The following is a 22,984-nucleotide window of genomic DNA, read 5'->3' on the forward strand; positions in this document are numbered from 1 at the left end:
AAAAGTTGGTTTTTAGCATTTTTAAGTCTTATTATTTAAAAAAATTAAAAAAAATCAAATCTTAACTTACTTTCACAAATAAGATAATTTCCAACGTTTCATCAGATTGAGCATCAGATTTAAATTTGATGAAAAAAGTTACTTTTTATCTCTCTCCAATGGTTTCACCAAACTGATATCAAATTGAGAACGGAGCAAAACTTTCACCAAACTGAGGAGCTGGGTGAGATTTCACCATTTCACTGTGCGTTTACGTTGGAGTTGGGTCCCACCAGTTAACTGGCCGGACGTTCGGTTGATTGACTCACCAGTTGACCCAGGTATACAAAGTCGTTTCAAGTTTAGAAGTGAAGAAGTCCTTGCACAGCAAAATTCAAAATTGTACATAAGGGAAGCAAGAAAGCAGGACAGAGCTCTTTTCTACTACTTTGCTGAAGCAAAAACTGATCCATCTTCAAAGCCTCTTGTTCTCTAGTTAAATGGAGGTTGGTTCTTGTTAGACATTCCTTTAATCATTCAAATCATAATACCCAAATAGGAAAAATGTCATATAATTTCAATTCTGCATTTTCTATACTGTGATTGATTTTACAAGGCCTGGTTGTTCATCTGTTGGGGCTGGAGCTTTCTGTGAGCATGGACCTTTTAAACCATTTGGACAGGTTTTGGTCAAAAATGATTGTAGTTGGAATAAAGGTAACTCTCTCTCTCTCTCAAATGTGATTTCAATTGTCAATAAATAACTTAAAATATATGTTTCTACAGAAGCAAACATGCTATACTTGGAGTCACTAGCAGGAGTTGGTTTCTCTTATTCAACTAATAAATCCTTCTATACATCAGTGAACGACGAAATCACAAGTTTTTCTTGAATAAATCTTAATTAACAGTCAAAAGGGATAATCCATGCTTCCAATAATTCTGTATCTGAATCCACAAGTCATAGCCTACATCTGTAATGGAGAGAAAAAGAAAGAGAAAACAAATTGGGAACAAAAATGGAAGGGAAATTTTTTTTTTTTGAGTTACATTGCCCGGTCGACCGGCTGGTCGTCTCACCAGACATCCCTAGTGTTTTGATGCACGCTACAGTGCAACGGTTGAAGCTGCTCATGTTAGATTAAGGAAATTATCTTTTTTTTACTCAAATTTAGTGAAAAATTTACTGAACCATTGGAGATGTTCTAAGCCAATATGTGAAATACTATCCATCCTATTATTACAGGCAAGTTTAAAACTCCAATTTCAACAACTTTGATTGGGAAGAAGAGGCTTTACGACTGCGACAAAATAGCAGGAGTTTGGCAACTAGTTCAATAAATTGTTTTTTAATTTATAAACTTAATTTTATCCCATCATCTCTCATCTTATTAGTCTTACAATTTGATATGTACTTAGACGTATTGTAATTGTTAAAAATGGACTATTTTGAAAACATAGTTAAAAATTAGAATTTGTTTGGCATTGATTTTTCAGTCAATTTTTTTTATGTTGGGCCTTTTTAGTCTGATTTTTTTAGATTCTTTTGGTTTTTGTTTTGAGATGTTTTTTACTTTTATAAGAGAAAAAGTATAATGATTATGGATAAAAAGTAATATTTTGTCTTATTGACTTATATAGCTTATTTTTTCTTTTTGTGCTTTTTTAGCCTCAATTAGAAAACTAAACGAGGACTTAATTTTTAGCTTTTTACCTATTTTAAGTTATATCACTTATTTGAGCTCATTTGGGAAGTTGATGTTTGGAATTTTTTGATTAAAATATTTACAAAAAAATAAAATAGACTTTTTAACCCAATAAGACAAAATATCACATTTAACCCATAATCATTATATTATTTCTCTCACAAAAAGTAAAAAAAGTCAAAACATACTTCCCAAACGAGGGTTTTTAACCCCAGGCTAAAATAGTCAAAAAACCAAAAAGGCAACCCACTTTCTAAATTTTTTTACGCATTTTTAAAAAAAAAATAAAAAAATTAACTTTTAACTAAATTCCCAAAATAACCCAGTGTATTATGATTTTATCTTAAGAATGAAAAATGTTAATAGACTTGGCACTTGGGGACTAGTCAAGAAATCTGGTGTTTTTAAGATGTTGTTTGGGAATTTGATTTTTTAATTGGGCAAGCTTTACTTTTCCCCCCTATGATTTAGGCCGTGTGCGGATTCCCCCCTGACTTTGAAATACAATCACATAACCCCCCTGTGGTTGATGGAGTAATGTGCACCGTTAACACCATGAATGACAGACGTAAAAAGACCAATTTGCCGTTGTGTATATATATATATCAAAGCTTGTTTACCAGTTTCACTTCCAAAAGTTGTGCATCTGAGAAAAGGAAAGTGAAGAAAACTACGGTTGTTCGATTGAATGATTCAACAAATTAGGGTTGTTCGATTGAACAGATTAGGGTTTCAATTGAACAAAATAGTGTATAGATTTGAGAAAGTAGGGCTTCGATTGTTCGATTGTCACTGATTTGGAGATTTACGAAGCAAACGAAGCCCAAAAGTTCACGAAGAATAAGTTGCAAGGTATTTTTTCGATCATTGCTTTTTAATTTGTGTTTCATTCAGTTCGATTTACTGATATATATATATGTATATAGAATGTTAGTTGATGTATTTTTTGTTGCTACGTACTGTGGTCCCGTTTGTTTTGTATATTAGGGTTTGTGTGCCTCCCTTTTTCGTACCATTAGTGGTTAACTTTTTGTCATGGCACTGTGTGCGATGCAGTTGTTCATATCCTATTGCTATGGTGGTTTTTTGTATATATAAAGTTGTTCATATACTGTGGTCTCCTATGGTTGTTTGTTTATACAACTTTGTTTGTTTATTGCCATTGTGTTTTGTGTGCGGTATGCACTGAAAATGTGAAGTTTATCCTTAATCCTTAGTGTATTACTTTGTTTGTTTCCTTCTTCAATTAACTTTTAACTTTATGCCTGAAGAATAGGTTTTTTTTTTTTTTTTTTTTTTTTTTTTTTTTTTTTTACTTTATGCTTTTATATTATGTTTCTGTGTTGTGTGATATGTTTGAGGATTAGGAATTATTTATTATTTTAGTTTATGTTGGTTACATGCATGACTATATCTCTGTTTAGGGTTTAGGGTTGTGGTCCTAAAATGTATTGATGAAAGTCTTTTCTACTTTAGGAGTGAATGCTGAAAATGTCAGATAAATTCATAACTGTTCAAATGCACCATAGGGGCCATTTTTTTCTTTCATCCACATGTTGTTTATGAGGGTGGTAGGGTGAATGAAATAATGAATTGTGACCTTGACAAAATGTCTATGTTTGAGTTAAGAGACCTTTATTATGACCTAGTTGGTGGAAAAATGAGCAAGCATAAATATGTACTATGCATGACCTGGTTATAGTTTAGATGTTGGGTTGAAAGTAATATATAGTGATGCTGATGTGATGAAAATGCTTGAGGCTTATAAGGGTTTGGATTATGTAGTAGTTTATGTAGAGAAGGGTGTAGATCATATTATGGTTTTGTCATCTAATGGTGAGTTGTTGTCTGATCCCAATGGTGTAGAACAGGGTGGTAATGCCATATGTGGTATTGACACAGACATTATTGATATAAACTTGTCTGATATTGACATCATAGTTGATGACATTGGGAATGACTCAAATGATAGTGCAAAGGTAGCTGAGGGTGAGGATGTGGGTAAGGGATGTGAGGGTAGTGATACACAACATGAGGGTAATGATATACAACATGATGAGGGGTTGCAGCATACTCTTAACACTGAGTCTGTAGAAGGTAATGAGGTTGATGGGAGTGACAGTGCACAGAGTGAGATTGAATTTTTGAATGATGAAGAGAGAACTGATAGTGATGATTCTATGGACTTGGACTATATAGTTAGTGAAGAATATAGTGATACCGAGACTTCTGAGGATAGTGCAGACGAAAGTGATGACCCAAGTTGGTTGTATGAAGACCTAGAGGGTCCAAATGATGACATTTTTTTATGAAACCTCACACAGAAGAACTGAAGGACCACCACCTAAAATTAATTTACCAAGTGATGTTGGTTAGTATTCAGATGTTGATGATGGTGATGATGAATTGAATAGTCTTAAAGGGTCATTAGATGATGCTGGATACCCAGAATACACAGAAAGGATGATAAAGGATCCCAAACTTGTAGTTGGAATGAAATTTCTCAATTCCTAAGTTTTTAGAGAGTATTTGAGGGAGTTTAATATAGAACATGATTATGATATAAGGTACATTAGAAATAAGAGTGCTAGGATCACTGCTATTTGTTGGCATGGCTGTACTTGGAGGATACATGGCTTTCCATTTGGGGGAACCCCAACCTTTTAGATCAAAACTCTAGAGGGGAAACACTCAAGTAGGAGGAATTACAACAACAAACAAGCCAACTCTAAGTACTTGGGGAAGAAGTTTGTAGATGAGGTGAGAGATGACCCCTCCATTAACATAACTTTTTTCAAGAAAAAAATTAAAAGAGAGATAATGGTAGATGCAAGTAAATTTCAAATATATAGGGCAAAGAGAAAAGCAATGGAGATAATTGCAGGGGATTTGACAGAGCAATATCACAGGATTAAGGATTATACAGCTACCGTTGTTACGAAAAATCCAACCTTACACATTTCAATAATAACTATTCCTGAAAAGACAGAGTCTACATTTGAAAGAATGTATTTCAGACTTGGTGCACAGAAAGATGGATTTCTAGCAGGGTGTAGACCAATAATAGGACTAGATGGTTGTCATTTGAAAGAGATTTTTGAAGGTCAGCTACTCAGCGCTATTGGGAGAGATGGAAATGATAACATGTATTCTGTTGTAGTAGCTTTGGTTGAGATAGAATGTAAAGCCTTTTGGTCTTGGTTTCTTCAGGAATTGATGAGTGATATTAGGAGTTTTGAGGAGATGGAGTGGACATTTATATCAGATAGACAGAAGGGGTTGGTTGAAACATTTGCAGAGTTATACCCTACTGCAGATCACTGGTACTGCTTGAGACATATGTATAGTAACTTCAAGACAAAATACAATGATTGTGTGTTGAAAGACCTATTCTGGAAAGCTGCATCAATTGGAAATATGCATGAATTCAATTATTGGATGAAGAAGATTGAAGAAGCTGATCTTAAGACTGGAAATAGGAAGACAACTATGGAGTGGTTGAGGGAGATTGACCCTGCTTTGTGTGCAATGTCACATTTTTTGCCAAGAAGCAAGTGTGACATCCTTGTGAACAATTTGAGTGAGTCATTCAATTCTTACATTCTAGAAGCTAGAGAGCTACCAATAATATCCATGTTTGAATGGATCAGAAGGAAATTGATGCAAAGGATTCAAGTTAAAAAGGCTGGAATGGCAAAATACAGTGGTGAAATTTGCCCTAATATTCATGACAAACTTGAGAAGTTAAAGGTGGAATCAAGGAACTGCTTTGCAACCTGGTGTGGACAATTCGAATTTGAGGTTGATCATTTTCAGAGGAAGTACATAGTGGAGCTAAGTACTAGGATATGCAGTTGCAAGAGATGGGATTTGTCCGGTTTGCCTTGTAGTCATGCCATCAGTGCAATTCAAATCAATCATAAGCAGCCAGAAGCCTATGTGTATGAGTATTATAGCAAGTCTAGATACTTGGATACTTATGCATTCATGATATACCTAGTGTCACGACCCAAACCCGCCCCTATGGGTTTAGCACCGTAACCGGCCAGTATTCCAAGATTACCGAAGGCCTGCATAACAGTAATACAATAATACAGAGTACAGGGGCTGGCGGAAGCCAATACAGTAAATAAATAATGTCCAATGAGCTGTGACAGTCTGTATGCAAAAAGACTTTTCATTCATATATATACAGTCAGACAAAACAGTATGTACATATATACAACCATTCAGTTCAGGGACCTAATCCCTATTAAACAGTACAGTACAGTCTGTACAGTCGCACAAAACAGATACAGAGACAGACGGGGAAATTAAAAACACCCCTAAGCCGTAGCTTGACAGGCTCGGAACCTCGCATTGAGGCACATAGGTTGGCTCGACAAAACTGGAGTTTACCCCGACGCTTCTAGCTGCGGTTTGGTGCCTGTACACCTACATATATATATATATATATATGAGCAGTGAGCTAAAGCCCAGTGAATAACACAATGCGTAAAGGGGTTAAGAATGAATGTCCTTACAGTAATGAAAACAGTTCATTAAATCAGTATTTCAGTCGTTCAGTCGATACAGTCATATGTGGTACATCAATTAGCATAACAATACAGTAAAAATAGGTCTTAAAAGATCGAACAGTAAATGATGGCCATCAGTTAGTAACAGTAGTGGTTCCAACGAGAGAACCGACAGAGATCTCTGTAACAGTAACAGTCAGTAATAGTAGTTGCTAAGGATGCCACAATACAGTTCAGAATAGAGAACATACATTCATTCTATTAACAGTATCAATTCAGAAACAGTACAGTTCAATTGTTCAGAAGATAATCATTTTTGAACATATCTTTACACAGTTGTTACTCACAGAGTTCTGGGCTACAGTAAGCTAGAGCGCGTCCCCAGTCGCCAACCCTACACAGTTATAGATTGAACACACGCTAAGCTACACAGTTGGGAAAGATAATAACTTAATCCCTAATTTGCCTTGGTGTGGTTCTACATCTATATCCTCATTAAGATGCCTTAAACTAGGCCTAATAATGCATAGGATGAGATGAGGATGCAAAGATGCACTTTAAAAGCATTTTCAGAATTTTCAAAAAACAGGGGTCACGCTCGAGCGTAGGTTACTCCGCTCGAGCGGACATGCAGACAAAGGTTTCCGCTCGAACGTATACTTACCCGCTCGAGCGTTCTGCAAAACAGTCAAAAGTGCTGGATAGGTGAAAATCACGCTCGATTGGGCGCTCGACACCCGCTCAAGCACGAGACACAATGTCCTGCTCGAGCGTCAATTCTTCCGCTCGAGCGGACTTCAAAACAGAACAAAAATGCTAGGAGCACGATTTCCACGCTCGAGCGCCAGTCACCCCGCTCGAGCTTGAGTCCAAATCCTGGAAATTCCAGATTTGAACCTTAAGCTCAAAACCAAGTTTTAAACCATAAATTTCGATCCTCTTGGGCTAATTTTCCAGAAAACACCTCAAAACTCATACTTTAACATGATTCAAAGCTCAATTTGTAAAATCAAAGGCCAAGGGTGTTTCAAACAACTCAATTCAAACCAATTTTCATGAATATGAAAAACATGCAAACATGCATGAATTTAAACCATTTCAAAGCTTCAATTTCATGCTCTAATGAGCTAACTCTTACAAAAACAAGATGAAAGCATGGACTTAACATAACTATGAGCATGCATGTGACAATTCTCCATGGAAACAACTTAAAATTCAACAATTCAAACATGCATGCATGGAATGAGCTCCAATTCAACATTAATGAACCAATTCTTGCCTTAGCTCTTTAAACTACCATAATCCATGCTAGAAGGGACTTAAATACACAATAAGAATGATGAAATTCATACCTAGATTCCTCAATTACAAGTTTAGAGGCTCAATTATGCACTTAAGCTTTCAATTCCTCAAGATTCAAGCCAAATTGTAAAGAACTCAAGCTATTGTTACCTCTCACTCTCTCAAGTCGGTTGGCTTCTCAAATGTGGCTGAACAATGTGTGTCTAAGTGTAATAAGGCTCACCATGTTGAGGTAGTGGCCACTAAGGATGGCAAAATGGAAATAAGGCCAACTATGCAATGTCAATATTTAATCTAATTTAATAATACCTAACCAGTTTTCAGATAAATATGCCATAAAATCCTACAAATTCTAACTAACACAAAACAACAATCAGTTTCAGATTCGGCCACCGATAAGGCCTTCAATTCGCAATTCAACCATGAAAACACGAACAGATCAATTAACAATCAACAGATAGAAAATGCATTTAAACAGACACAGTCAATCAATCAGTTTCAGATTTCAGTCAGTCAGTTCAGTAGTTTATTCAGTTCACTTATCAATCATAATCAGTTTCAGTTTAACGGTAATCAGTGGTTATTCGGTAAACAGTGACGAGGGTTGTTACACCTAGTTCCAGATATGCATGAGTATGAGAAAGGTGTCCAGAAATTGAATCCACCAGAAGTAAAGAAATTAGCAGGAAGACCAAAGAAGTTAAGAAACAAACAAGTAGATGAGCTAAGAAATCCACACAAGGCATCAAGGAAGAACATCAATGTCACATGTGCTAAGTGTTTGTAGAAGGGGCACAATCAGAGGTCATGCAAAAACAAACTGCATCCTAAGTCTAAATTTGTAAAGGTTAGTGTATACTTATGCATTCATTTATTGTACACATGTTGTTATTTGTTTGTTGTATACTTAATTTATTGTACTTAATTTGTTTGTTGCAGCAAAGATGTATTACTGGGCAATCATCTCAACCTGCATCAATTTTTACTCATGCTCGTACTCCTACTCTTGCTCCAACAACAAACATCCTATCAAATAAGGTAACCAACTTTCAATGTTGACTTGTAATTTCAAGTAGGAAACTAAGAGTAGTTTGCCCAACTTGTTCTTAACTGAAATTTTTTTTGCCTTAGATGTCCAGTAACATCCAAACTAGAAGAGGAGGCCAAACAGCATCTCAGCCACCAATGAGTATTGCTTCTATTGGACTGAAGATGAGGAGTACTAGGTCATCCACTCAGGTAACTCACTTGTTTATATAACCAACTTTTTAATTTTGTAACTTTTCAGTTTGTTAATTGAAAATGTTGTTGCAGCCTACAAAACTACCAACCTATGGTGGAAAGGTATCAAGTGGTCCTGGCAAAGGACCTGAAATCACAGTTGGTGGGAGGGATAGAGGTAGAGGACCAATTAATGCATTTGCTTCTGCAGTCAATGTTGGAAGAACTGGAGTGAATGCTGGAGTGAATGCTAATGTCAGAGGGCATGCTATTTCAGTAACTTCTATACTAGAGACAATCAAAGCAAGGAGACTGCACAAAGAACTGGCAACTGGGTCAAAGTAGACTATACTTATAGTTATGGTTTTTGTAATGAAACAACACTTATAGTTATGGTTTTTGTATATAGAGCTATGTTTTGTATTTAGAGTTATGGTTTTTGTATTTAAGCTACGTTTTGTATTTAGAGTTATGATTTTTGAGAATAGTTTTCAAATGCAGCATACTTCTGTAAATGGATTGGTATTGAATAGCATTGTGAATCTCAGTTTTTTTTTTTTTTGGTATTGAATAGCATTGTTTGTATTGGAAATGTTGGTTGTATATTTTGCATTGGAATGCAGTAAAAGAAATTAAGAATTTGTTGATTTTTTTCCAATTAAACTCAGCAGGGTTGATTTTTTTACAATTAAGAATTTGAAAGCATTTTTTTCTAGTAAAAGAAATTATGAATTTGTTGGAATAATTTTTAATGTTACAGAAAAAAATTCATACAAAAATCATGTTACAGTAAAAAAAAATCATACAAAAATCACAAGTTTCATAAACATAATTTCATTTCTTTCAAACATACATCAAGTACATAAAGCACTTTACAAATTCTTACAAATTCATTTCATACTGAACATTAACATGGTGGAAATGAAACACATAAGCAAAACCACCATCGATGCCTCCATCATCATGGTCAGTGCCTCCATCTTCATCTCCAGCTTCATCAGTCTTCCATTAAACTACACACCTTCCTCAACTCTTGGCTTCTCATTATCAATCTCATCTCTTCCATAGATGGGAGCATATCCAACTGGGTTGCACCAAGCTTAGAAATCACAACCCCTCAAACCCACATTTTCTCAAACATAGTACAACCTACCTTTTGAAGGCTTCTCAGACTCCATAATTCTAATGACTGCTTTTCTCCCACAACCATATTTCTTGCTCATAAACCTCAACATTTGTCCTTCTCCACCTCTAATGCTTAAAGATGACATTTTTGTTGGGTAGACTACCTGCAACTCAACATATAATGCAACGAGGTAATATAAAAAGCAAGGTAAGCTTTTATATTTAACCCTAGGGACATTTTGGTCTTTTCATTGCGAGGGAATATCATCAATTCATGCCCACTCACACCACTCTTGCGTGTACTACACAGCCGGTTAGAATACACGGAAAAGCTAACGGTGCACATTACTCTATCAACCACAGGAAAGTTATGTGGTTATATTTAAAAGTCATGGGGTAATCTGCACATGGCCTAAACCATAGGATGAAAAAATGAAGTTTGCCCTTTTTAATTTTTTAGTTATTTAATGAAATGAAAAAATTTACTTGTTTGGAATGATTTGTGGTTTTTTTTTGGTAAAAATTTAATGATTAATTGATATATAAGATGTAACAATATAAAATAATACGAAAAATTAAAAAATTAATTTTTAGAAAATTGAATTCACAAAATTGAAATCAAACACAGTGAATAATTTTATTTTATTTTTATCTTTATTTACTATTTTAGCCAAAACTAAGGCCTCGTTTGTCAACTATCATTTTAGCTAAAAAATAAAAAGTTATTATATATTGTCATATCCCTCTTTCTCTTTTTTACATAATTTTTCATAAAAAATTAAAAATTAATAAAATAATACATCCTCAACCAGGGCTAAATATCCCAAACAAGGCCTAATCACCTTAATAGTTTTTCGTGTGAAGCAAGCTGAGATAACTATGCAAGTATTGAAGGATGAGCTCAATCTCTCCAAGGGGCTGTTTGGCAGGCAAAATTGGACTAATTTAGTCAATAAAGACAAAACAAGTTATTTTAATTAAAAAAATAAAATATTTCATCTAAATCATAATTATTTTATTTGTTTCTAACAATTATCAAATTAATTACAAAAAAAATCAATCATCATCTCAAATATAACTTTTTTGTTACGTTAAAATAGTCAGATAATCAAAACGTCAGACTAAAAAAACGTTCATCACAAACGAAAACTAAAATCCCATTTTAAAATTGACTATTTTAATTATTTTTTTAATCTTTTATAAAAAATATAAAAAATAAAAAATAATATAAAAACTTATAATAATAATTTCTTTCACTTTGTAACTATCAATTCAAGCCCCAAACGGGACCTTAGTCAACGGAGTGGAATGTAGGTTGGGCACAGTAGGAGGCACGTGAATTGCGTGTTGTAAAATAATAAAATATTTAAAGACTTGGAAGTGACGGCTCTGTGGAAAAACAAGATCCCAAAAAAAGAGCTAAAATGGATGCCAACCACATATATGTATCTCACGTGAAAGCTTATTTACAAGTCCCAAGTATTTTTGTATTATTGTATATGTATATATATATGATTACTTTATGATCATCAAATTAAACATGCGGCGCTGCTTGAGGGCCCGAATTTCGGGGCTCGAATGCCCCGAAATTTCCACTTTAGGTAAAAAAAAAAAAAAAAAAAAAGGAAAAAAGAAAGAAAAAAAGAAAACAGTTTCTAAAAATGGAAATTAGGGGCATTAGGGGCAAATTTTTTAGGGCCACATTCTATATTCATATACCTCTCAAGTGTTGTAAAAAATGCATAAATCTGAAAACATTATAGACAATGAGAGATCTCAAAGTATAACTATTGTTAAACATATTTTGTAGATCATGTCATAATATTAGGCATTATTCAAAGTTTTACACAAAAATAAAAACCAAGGGCGTGAGAGGGAGATTTGACCATCACATAGCAAATAATAATAAATTACTTGCAGCTGAATTTTGGATTTTGAGAAATGGACTTAAACTAATATTGGCTTTAAATTTAGGATTCTTTTAGAATGTGGGTTGACTTTTTAAATTTTTTTAGTCTGGAATTAAAAATTCTCATTTGAGATGAACTTTTTGACTTTAGTTAGAGAAAAAATAAAATGATTATGATTTGAATGTGACCAAAAATGCATTAAAAGCTAAAAGCTAGCTTTTTTCGTTGCTTCCCAAATGGGTCCTAAAAAGTTTATTTTATCTTTTTTTTTTGACTATTTTTATTCTAACCCACCCCAACCCATTCTGCCAAGCGAGGGCGTAATCAATATTGAAGTGGAAACATATGTTTTATTGATGAGAAACCTCATTTCAAAAAAGAATAGCCAATTAGGAATGGCAACAGACCGGGGTCGGGGATTACACTCTCCATCGTCGATCCTCGAAGGTATAAAATTCCCGACCCCTGATCCCGATCCCCGGCAAGGAACCCAACACCCCCCTGCCCCCGTCTCCATCCCTTAACGGGGATCGGGTTTCCCTGACTCTGAAAAATCCCCGACCCAAGTATTTGATCCTCATTTTGGTCGATTGTCTCTCTCCAGTCCACGTCCAACATGATATCTATAGCGATCCTGATTTAGACCCGACCCATTTATTACTTCTGAATCTGGAAAACAATATTCGTGATGGTTGTTCACTTTTCTTCATGCTTGGTTTTGGCTTCGGGGGTCGACATCGTCTTTGTTGGTGTCGACACTGCCTTCTTTTCCTTGCCTTGTTCTACTCCAAGGGTCGAAACCAACTTTGGAGGTGTCGACACCATCTTGCTGTTATGTTCTTGGAATAACTATTGAAATTTAGTGTCGACACCAGCCTTGGTGGTGTCGACACTTGTCTTTTGTTATTGGCCTCAAGGGTCGACACAACTCTGGGAAGGGTCGACTCTTGTCTACAGCAGAATTTGGAATTTAGTTGCTGAAATTTAGTGTCGACACCTTGGGTCCAAGGACACCTTGGTCGATTGTCTCTCTCCAGTCCACATCCAACATGATATCTATAGCGATCCTGATTTAGACTCGATCCATTTATTACTTTTGAATCTGGAAAACAATATTTGTGATGGTCGTTCCTTTTTCTTCATGTTTGGTTTTGGCTTCGGGGGCCGACACCGTCTTTGTTGGTGTTGACACTGCCTTCTTTTCCTTGCCTTGTTCTACTCCAAGGGTCAAAACTAGCTTTGGAGGTGTTGACACCATCTTGCTGCTATGTTCTTGGAATAGCTACTAAAATTTAGTATCGACACCAGCCTTGGTGGTGTCGACATTTGTTTTTTGTTGTTGGCCTCAAGAGTTGATACCAGTTTGGGAAGGGTCGACCCTTGTCTACAGCAGAATTTGGGATTTAGTTGCTGAAATTTAGTGTCAACACCTTGGGTCCAAGGACACCTTAGGTCGAAGAACATCTTGGTCAATTGTCTCTCTCTGGTCCACATCCAACATGATATCTATAGCGATCCTGATTTAGACCCGACCCATTTATTATTTTTGAATTTGAAAAACAATATTCGTGATGGTCGTTCACTTTTCTTCATGCTTGGTTTTGGCTTCGGGGGTCGACATCGTCTTTGTTGGTGTCGACACTGCCTTCTTTTCCTTGCCTTGTTCTACTCCAAGGGTCGAAACCAACTTTGGAGGTGTCGACACCATCTTGCTGTTATGTTCTTGAAATAACTATTGAAATTTAGTGTCGACACCAGCCTTGGTAGTGTCGACACTTGTCTTTTGTTATTGGCCTCAAGGGTCGACACTACTCTGGGAAGGGTCGACTCTTGTCTACAGCAGAATTTGGGATTTAGTTGTTGAAATTTAGTGTCGACACCTTGGGTCCAAGAACATCTTGGCCGATTGTCTTTCTCTAGTACATATGATATCTATAGCGATCCTGATTTAGACCTGACCCATTTATTGCTTCTGAATCTGGAAAACAATATTCATGATGGTCGTTCCCTTTTTTTCATGTTTGGTTTTGGCTTCGGGGGTTGACATCGTCTTTGTTGGTGTCAACACTACCTTTTTTTCCTTGTTGTGTTCTACTCCAAGGGTCGACACCAACTTTAGAGGTGTTGATGCCATCTTGTTGTTATATTCTTGGAATAGCTACTGAAATTTAGTGTTGACACTTGTCTTTTGTTGTTGGCCTCAAGGGTCGATACCAGTTTGGGAAGGGTTGACCTTTGTCTACTGCAAAATTTGGGGTTTAATTGATGAAATTTAGTGTCGACACCTTGGGTCCAAGGGTCGACACCTTGTCTGCTGCTAGCATTGTCCTTTTGTCAATTCTTCTTGAAGGGTCGACACCACCGATACAAGGGTTGACCTCTGTGATTTTTTTTCTAAATTTTAGTTCGGTTTTAGGCCCTACTTCTTGGGGATTTTGACTTGTTCTTTTGGGTTGACTTTGAGACTTTATTTCACTTTAACCTAGTATTATAAATAGGGCCCTTATTTACCATTTTCTTCACTTATTCTTCTCTTTCCCCTCTCTAAACCTTGAGTCACTCTTCTTTCTCTCTAAACTCACTTTTTTGCTTAAAGATCTTCAGATCTACTTACTTAGAAGCATCTCCTTACGTTGCTCCGATTAAGTACAGAGCTTGTCAAGGGCTTCGTTTTGATTGGAGCAAATCGTTGTTTCGTCACCGTCAACTTTTGGGTTTTTCTTCCTTCTTCCTCTTCTAAGTTTGAGGTAAAGATTCTCCGCACCCTCTTATGATTTTTAACTTAGTTATTTGTTATTTGTTATTTCTAAAACAATATTATGATTTTTGGAGATTTTGGTTGGAGATAAAAAAGAGGGGTTTTCAAATGGTTTGTTGGAAATGCTTGTAAAAAGGTGTTTATTGCTGATCTATGATGAAGTGATGGGTTTTTACCTTTGGAAATGATTTGTAAAGGAAAATGGGATTTTGCCCTAAAAATTTCAAATATTGATCTTGTAAAGATAATGGAAATGATATTGGGTTTTATGTAATTGAAATGATATCTTTTTCTACTCAAAAATGATTTTGAAAGAAAACGAAGTTTTGTTCTAAAACCATAGGTTTGACTTGTGTTGGAAAAATATTGAAGGGTGATGTTGGTTTTGTAATATCGTTCACGTTTTGATGATGGTGATGGAGGGTATTGATGATGATGGTGGAGTTAGATATGTTATATCGCTCACATCTTGGAAATGATAATAATGTATATTATTATTGAAATTTTCTATTTATTAGAGATATCTATTTTGGGCTATCGATGGAGGATAGCTATGAGTGTTGTAAAAATTATATGAGGATTAGGTGAATTAAAACTAATTTTTATCCATGTGCATTGAACATTGTTGCTCATTTAATACATTGCAAATGTATATGATTTTGAGAAAAATGGGTGAATGTGGGAAAGATGTGTGTATCACCAAATGAAGTTGGCCTATGTGTCCAAGATGAAAGTCCAAAAAAACGTGCGTATACATTGGTGCCGATTCCCGCGGACGATATATTCGTAAAATGGCAATAGTAACGCTTGTATAGGCCACGCTTACATGGGTGCTATTTGATAGTTTCCCGTAGACGAAATATCCGTGAAATTTTGTACCGGTTTAAGAATTCCCCCTTGTTTTCTATTGTAAAGGACATGATTTGAGAATTATGATATAAACTGAGCATGGCATGATTTTTGGGAAAGAATTGTAAAACGTTTTGATATGGGCATTGCATATACATTTCACTTTTATATATCTTTGTTAAGATTCATATATTGTGTTAGATTATTTCTACCGAACTTTAGCTTACCTTATATGGGAAAACCATTTTTAGGTGTTAGTGATATGCCTCCACCAAGGACTTAGCTTAGAAGGACTGTAGAACTGAAGGCTTAGTGTTGTATTTTGTGTTTAATTTTGTACAAGCCTAACGCTTTATATGTATTGAGATTAAGACTCACTTTTGATGTACCTAAACATTGACTTGGAAAGATGTAAACCTTTAAGGCATAGGATTATCTATTTAGTTTTCATGTCTTTTCACCATCTTGCAACACATGTTGTACATTCAGGATGTACTGTTTATGAATGTATATCACATGTGTCACTTCTTGTATATCAAACTTTGATTAATAAAAGCTTACCAATTCATTTATGTTGCTACTCATGAGTTGTTATGAGAAGGGTATATTGTATTTATTTCGGGGTGTTACAATATTTCCGCAACCCAGTTTTTGATTCATTTCAATTTTAGTGGAGAAAAGCTCATTGAACCAAAATCAAAGTTGTTCCCAAAAAGCAACCTAAGAGGGTGGCTGAATTAGGTTTCTACAAATTAAAATTAATAATACCCTAATAAAATTAACTACTAGTACAACAAATTATTAACAAGCACAATGATGAACTTAGCAGTAAATGATCAAGCAAAATAATAATGAAGTATAACTAACATATAGGGTAAATCAAATGATTAACACATGAATATTAGATAGCTATAGCAGTAGCAGGAAAGTAAAGAGATTAGGGAAGAGGAAACAAACAGATTTATAGTGGTTTGGCTTCAACTAAGCCTGCATCTACTCCTCAAGATTCACTTGAGATTTTTCACTATCTTCTAACTTCACAGGGGTGCTAGCAACCTCATAAACATAGAGCAATCCTCCATAGATTTTACACAGACATCACAAGCCCAAACCCTTGCAAATCTTAGGTGATTCACAATCACTCTCAAGATTTCAAGAATATAGTGTTTGCAACACTTTTACAAGATGAAATGATATTTTTGCTTTCAAAGAAAGCTTATAATAATTATCTCTTAAAGATAGATATATAAAATGAAGTTTTGATTTTTCTGTAAATTTCACATCGTAAAGATGAGTTTAATGCTATAAGGCTTAGTGTATAATTTCTGAGAGATGATGTAAACAAAATTGAAGAACACTTCTCAGAGAATTTTTCAGAGAATAGATGTGAGTGATTATAGATCAAAGAATATTTTCTGATTTTTTGTAACTTGTTTACATTAGAAGCTTTGGTATATATAATGAAACTTATAACCGTTTATAGCCATTGTATTAATTTGAATTTATTGCCGTTTATAGCCGTTGTATTCCATCATTACTAATTTAAATTTCTTCCATTCCATCATTACTAATTTGAATATCTTCCACTTGAACCTTTTGAACTGCTGCTGTGTTGGGCTGTTTGAACCTCTATTTTTGGGCTGTTTGAACCTCTGTTTTGGTCTGTTTGAACTCCTGATTTAATCAAATATTAAATACATTCTAACAACATTTAGGATAAAGGTTTATGTGAGAAATAATGGGACAAAATAAATTTTGATTCTATTTTTCTCTTTCAAATAAATCATCAAAATAAATAAGTCTAACAATCTCTCCCTTTTTAATGATGGCACACAATGATGTTTTGATTTGATTTGGGAGTAAGAAAGGCTCCCCCTCAAGTCATGCTCCCTGAATTCATTTCTAATTACATAGGTTAGCACATGTGTAATAAATATGCTTTAATCAACAACATGATATAAGATTAAGATATTAAACTATAAACACATAACATCAGATAACATCGGATTAGTTTGAAAATAATACCATAATACATAATATCATAACATCATAAGTTTTCGCCCCCTGTGACATTATCAAAAGGAAATCATGGGTCAGAATCTGGAGGAGGAAGAGAAGGAGGAGGAGGAAAATGATAGGGATAAATGGCATCAATACAATTCAAAACATATATATACATATATGCATACACATACAACTCTCTCACGTCTCTCTTTTTCCTTCGATAAACGCATTTGACACGCGGCCTCACTTTTACGTCATTGGCCGACAAAAGCAGGCCTCGATTTGTACTCACCTCGGCTCCCTCTCCCTTATTGTCTTCTTCTATTTTGCCTTCTTCTTAATCACACACTCTTCCATTTTCTTCTTCACCATTCTCTTCTATCTCTTCTTCACCACTCTCTTCTATTTCTTCTTCCTCATCGAGAGACAAAGAAACTGAACAGAGGAGGCCAAACCTTAGTCTGTTCGCTTCTATTTCTCTGCAACTCATTTCTTTGACACCTCTCACCTCTAATTGATGGCTTCCTTATCCCGTCCCCTCACTCTGTGTCACGACCCAAACCCACCCCTATAAGTTTGGCGTCATAACCGGCCAGTAATTTGAGATTACCATGGGCCTTCTTGTACAATCACAAACAATCGGGGCTAGCGGAAGTAATACACAAAAACACCAATAGTCCAATGAGCTATGCATCTATATGAACAAATATTTACATGCAAAAACGTTAATTTACCCACATTCAATACATAACTTATAACTTAACATCTTATACATAACATATGCACATAATAAAAGTTTATTGCATGATCAAAAGCTTGACAACGGCCTTCTAGGCCTAGCCTCAACTCTAAGGCACTCAAACCACGTGGTAGGCTTCAAAACGGTGGCTCGACTAAAGACTCCTTCTAGACTTGTCCTCCAGAACGCTCACCTATACATATATATATATATATATATATAAACAGTGAGCTAAAACCCAGTGAATAACATTAAACTAAAGCGGTTAATGAACGAATTCCAAATATATCATATCCGTAAAACAAATCATGACACGATCATTCATATCAGTCTCATATCAGAACATAACATAATGGTACATCTCATAGAACACATCACATATCGTCTTCTGACTAGAGTAATCGGTTCTGGATACCGATTAAACACATATCACCACAATGAAGTGGCTAACGAGATCTCGTAATCACATATATGTCATGGACCCGCATTAACATGCCGTCCCCCATGACTTGGGACTATCTATGGATGCCATAATAGATTTCAAACATAGGACATTCGTTCACGTAAACAAATATCATTTCAGAAATTATAACTTAACAAATCACATTTAGAATATAATTCATATGAACATATCTTTACAATAACGTTATTTATAGTGGGCTTCCAGAACGATTGGTCAAGCAATCTTTGACTCGTGACCTACAATCACAAATATGCATAGCACAATACCCAATCATTTTAAACATATTTAGTTCACTTAAGCTTTTAAATATAGACGACTAGAATTATGAGTTAATTAGATTATTAATTTCCTTTAATCTCTAATTAAAACATGTTTAACCATGTATTAACCAAACTAATTAAATATAAATAATCTAATCATAAACCAATCCTTATTAAGTTCACTAATTACACAATCAAACTTAAATTAAGCTCATACACATTAAATTACAATTATTCAGTCATGTTTAAATTACTGAATCAGAAACTCATAAACATATAAATTCGCAATTTCAACTTCATGTTCAAGCAAATCAAGGCCTAAAACCTCTCATAAACATGTTGAATGTACCATCTATAGCTTCCAACAAACTCTTAACTTTAAATTGAAACTCAAATCCCATGAAAAGAGTTCAAACCCTTAAATTAAAACATTAAACTCATAATCTCGAAGTTTAATCTTTGACTTCATGGAGGTTTCCTCCTCAAGTTGGAAAACTCATGCATAATTTCTTCTTGATTAAATTTAAATCCTCAAAATCCATGACATTTTCCTTCAATCTTGAAAACCCATGCATGAATTGCAAAATATATAAATAAATCTTCATGAAATCATCCATGCATGAAGGAATTCAACTGTCTTGATTTTCTATGACAAAATATATGCAAGAGACCAAATTACTTCCATGAATTCAACACTAGAACACATAAATGTTCATGCATGTGAGCTAATCTCCCATATTCATCATCTATGAGCTCTCTCTTACATTAACTCCATAATTTCCTTAAATCCAAAGATATGATGAGTCTAATTCATAAATAAACACTTACCTAGAGCTTGATTTCAGATTATAGGATGGTCTCTTCCTAGCTCTCTTCTTCTTCCTCTTCAAAATCTTGAGCTCTCTCTCTCTCTAGATGAGTTCTCTCCCTCTCCCCCTCTCTCTCTCTCTCTCTATATATATATATATATATATTCACAACACAATGAACCAAATGAATAAAAACCTTCATTCTAAGCATTAGATTATACACACACACCCTCCCATTTGAATTGCACATCCCGTGTAATCACATACACACACCCACGCTGGTTTCTCTGCACACACACACACCCAGATCTCAGTACACCCACCAACATTTAATCTCCTACACTTACCATCACAAAATTCCCAAACACTTACTACACTTAATGAAATTTTAAATCATGAATAGAGCTGAATTAGATACTAATCATGCAACATCTTGGACAAATACAATTAATCAAAGTTATCATAAAACTCAATTTATTCAGAATAGTTTCAATTTGCCTAATGTAAATTAGGCTCTAATTTCATATCCAATTATTTAATTTTAACTTATTAAGATTAGCGAATCAGACAAGTTTAATTTTAATTAAACTTCCCAGATAACTCTAAAAATTCTAATTAACATATCCTTGTACTCAATTTTGATTTCTGAACCCATTTATGTCATCAATTTCAATTCCAAAGTTGTATTCTCAACAAATAATTTCCCAATTTGGACAATATACACAAATTAAATCATATAATCCGCAATTAACACATAGATAATTCAAGCCAAGTTTGGCAACCTTCAAAAAGGTCAAAAAGTCAAAAAGTTATACAAAAAGTTAAAAAGTTATTACTATTCATCAAAAAAAATATATTAAAATATTAATAAACAAATATTAATACAAATCAAAAGTTGGCTGAAATGATGACTGACGTGATGAGAGGTACCGGTGACAGAGAAAAAAAAAATTATAGTAGAATATTCACTAAATCTTAATAGTAAAGTTTGGCTCGTAGGGGCTCACCATGGGTCCCCGTTTTGATAATCTGAACCGTTCAATATGTAGAACTTGTCTAGTACTATATATTTGTAAAAAATCACATCTATCGGATATCTCTAACTACATGATGAAATTAGTTTTGTTACAGTTAACAGTTAACAGTTAATCAAAAAAAATAACACGATCAAATAGCTATCAATATCCAATCAACGTGATTTTTTACAAGCATATAGTACTCGACGAGTTCTACACATTGAACGGTTCCGATTAGAAAAACGAGACCTGTGGTGGGCCCCCACGGACCAAACAACACCATCCAATCAATCACCGAAAAGGAAACAGTATTTCCTCATCACTCACCCAACCGGTTCCTCTCTCCATCCGTACGGCCTCCTAACCTATCTTCTCCCACACAATTATTTATACAATTTTTTAATACATATTTTTTTTATAAAAAGTCAAAAAATTAACCCAAACATCCATATTTTTTTCCTCAACTTTTTTAGTCTAAAAAGACAAAAAATGTACTTATTTAGAACATCCCAAACAACCTCTCAGATAATTATAATTTGCATTGTTGGGGTGTTACACTCTGTTTTTGGACCTGAACGATCCCATAAGCTCTGTTGGACCGAGTGCCCCTACTCCTACTCTTCCTGTCAATCCTCTGCCTAACCTTCTTATGATGACGATTGAGCAAATCATGGCAGCTCAATCAGACATTGAAGCCAATTATTTCACACTAACGTCTTGTATGGAGACGGTGACTGCAGCCACAAAATTGGCTCACCGATTGCAGAATAGGACGAGTGAGCTCCATCAGGTCAACGCCCAACTCTCTTTGCTTCAGAGCATGTACAAGGATGCGCGAGTAGAAATAGGCGCACTGAAGGCCGAAAATAAAGAACTTAAACGGAAGACCACCTCCATGGCCCGATTTGGAGCAACGTCGTTCTTGGCCTTTGATAGTCAGCGGGGAGTCGTCACTCTCGACGAAAGCACGGGAGCAGGGGCGTCAAGGGTCGTCCTAGGTGATAAAAAGAAGAAGAGAGCGGTGGAAGAGGCGAATAATTAAGATTGGCGTATGGCCGTAAAAAAATGAAGTTTTTTTTTTTATGTAAATATGTGTATGTTGATCGGCGTATGGCCGGAAAAAAAATAAAGGGTTTTTTTTTTATGTAAATATTTGTTTTTGGATTTGTTTTTATTTTTATATTTAAGTACTGAAAAATGAAATTAAAAAGCAGAAAAAAAATAAAAAAATTAAGTCCAAACAAAAAATAATAAGGAGAAAAAAATAAAAATAAAAGAAATTAAGCCTAATAGTAAAATAAAAAAATAAAATAAATTAAAATAAATTAATACCAGTACAAATTAAACTTAAAGTATATGTGAAGTGGTTGAGCATGATCTAACAATCGATTTAAGCATGAACTAACAATCAATTTCTGGCAAAAGCATACAGATTTTATACAAGATAATTAAAAAATATATATATGAGGTGCAAGCTCATAAGTGTGATATCAAAAATAAAATAGAATCTGAGGGGATTTTTATTTTTTTAAACTAATCAAGTTTAAATTCTTCCTCTTATTTCATTTGGCAAAATCAATAGGAGATATGAACAATGAAAGCTCATAACTGAAATGTTCTCCTCAATAATATCAAATAGGATGCCAAATGTTACTAATAATGATGCCAAAATGACACCAACATGAAATCTACCAAAGATACCAATATGCAATCTAGAAGATTTAGCAATCATAACTCAAGCATTATTTAGAATACCAAATATTGCTCGTAATAGGTTAAACTCAATATAATCTCAATGAGCTAATGTAAATCTAAAAAATGAAGCATGTTCAAGGTATAGCAATCCATATGCCAAGAAAAATTATGAATTTCAATATATAGCACACATTTTAAGCATAGACATGATTTTTAGGTAAGAGCATCATCAAAGAGTATATATTGCGCATCATATGAAGCACAATCAATCTTTTTCATATCAAAGTAACAAGAGTATTAGCTCAAAGGATATAAGATAGAATTTTTATCTCAAAAGCTTAAGAGAGTATATGAGGCATACGTTAGGTTCAAGAGATGGAAGCTTTTCAATCTTTAATTTTCTTGTATGAAGAGTTCATCTCAAAAGGGTTTAACAAGTATGTTAGCAAAATGATTTCTCCCCCTAAGTTGGTGCTACCCTTTTCTAATGTGATTTGTGTAAATATAGCATTCATAGAACAATCACTATTACTCAATAAAAATACAATACAAATAATTTCTTATCACAAACTCAAAAGGTGAAAAATAATTCAATGATCAAACGAGAGTTTGGAATGCTATTTTTTAGAAT

The 22,984-nt window shown here is 34.6% G+C and overlaps 1 protein-coding gene and 1 long non-coding RNA gene across 2 annotated transcripts; one reads left to right on the forward strand and one right to left on the reverse strand.

Annotated features, from left to right (window-relative positions):
• Positions 1-4,553: 4,553 nt before the first annotated feature.
• LOC145798203 (uncharacterized) lies at positions 4,554-9,070 on the forward strand. Its single transcript, XM_082885695.1, has 4 exons — positions 4,554-5,684; positions 8,444-8,542; positions 8,636-8,743; positions 8,819-9,070. Exons 1-4 carry the CDS (start codon positions 4,554-4,556, stop codon positions 9,068-9,070), a joined length of 1,590 nt encoding a protein of 529 aa, XP_082741821.1.
• An 8,304-nt stretch (positions 9,071-17,374) lies between these two features.
• On the reverse strand, positions 17,375-19,797 carry LOC145796721 (uncharacterized). The gene is made up of 2 exons (XR_014337209.1): positions 19,662-19,797; positions 17,375-18,303 (listed from the first exon to the last, which is right to left on the reverse strand). It is a non-coding gene; the product is annotated as an uncharacterized LOC145796721 (long non-coding RNA).
• Between the last annotated feature and the right edge of the window lie 3,187 nt (positions 19,798-22,984).

This window comes from Camellia sinensis, chromosome 8, assembly GCF_055761805.1.
Source record: "Camellia sinensis isolate YWXY chromosome 8, ASM5576180v1, whole genome shotgun sequence".
Taxonomy (NCBI): Eukaryota; Viridiplantae; Streptophyta; class Magnoliopsida; order Ericales; family Theaceae; genus Camellia; species Camellia sinensis.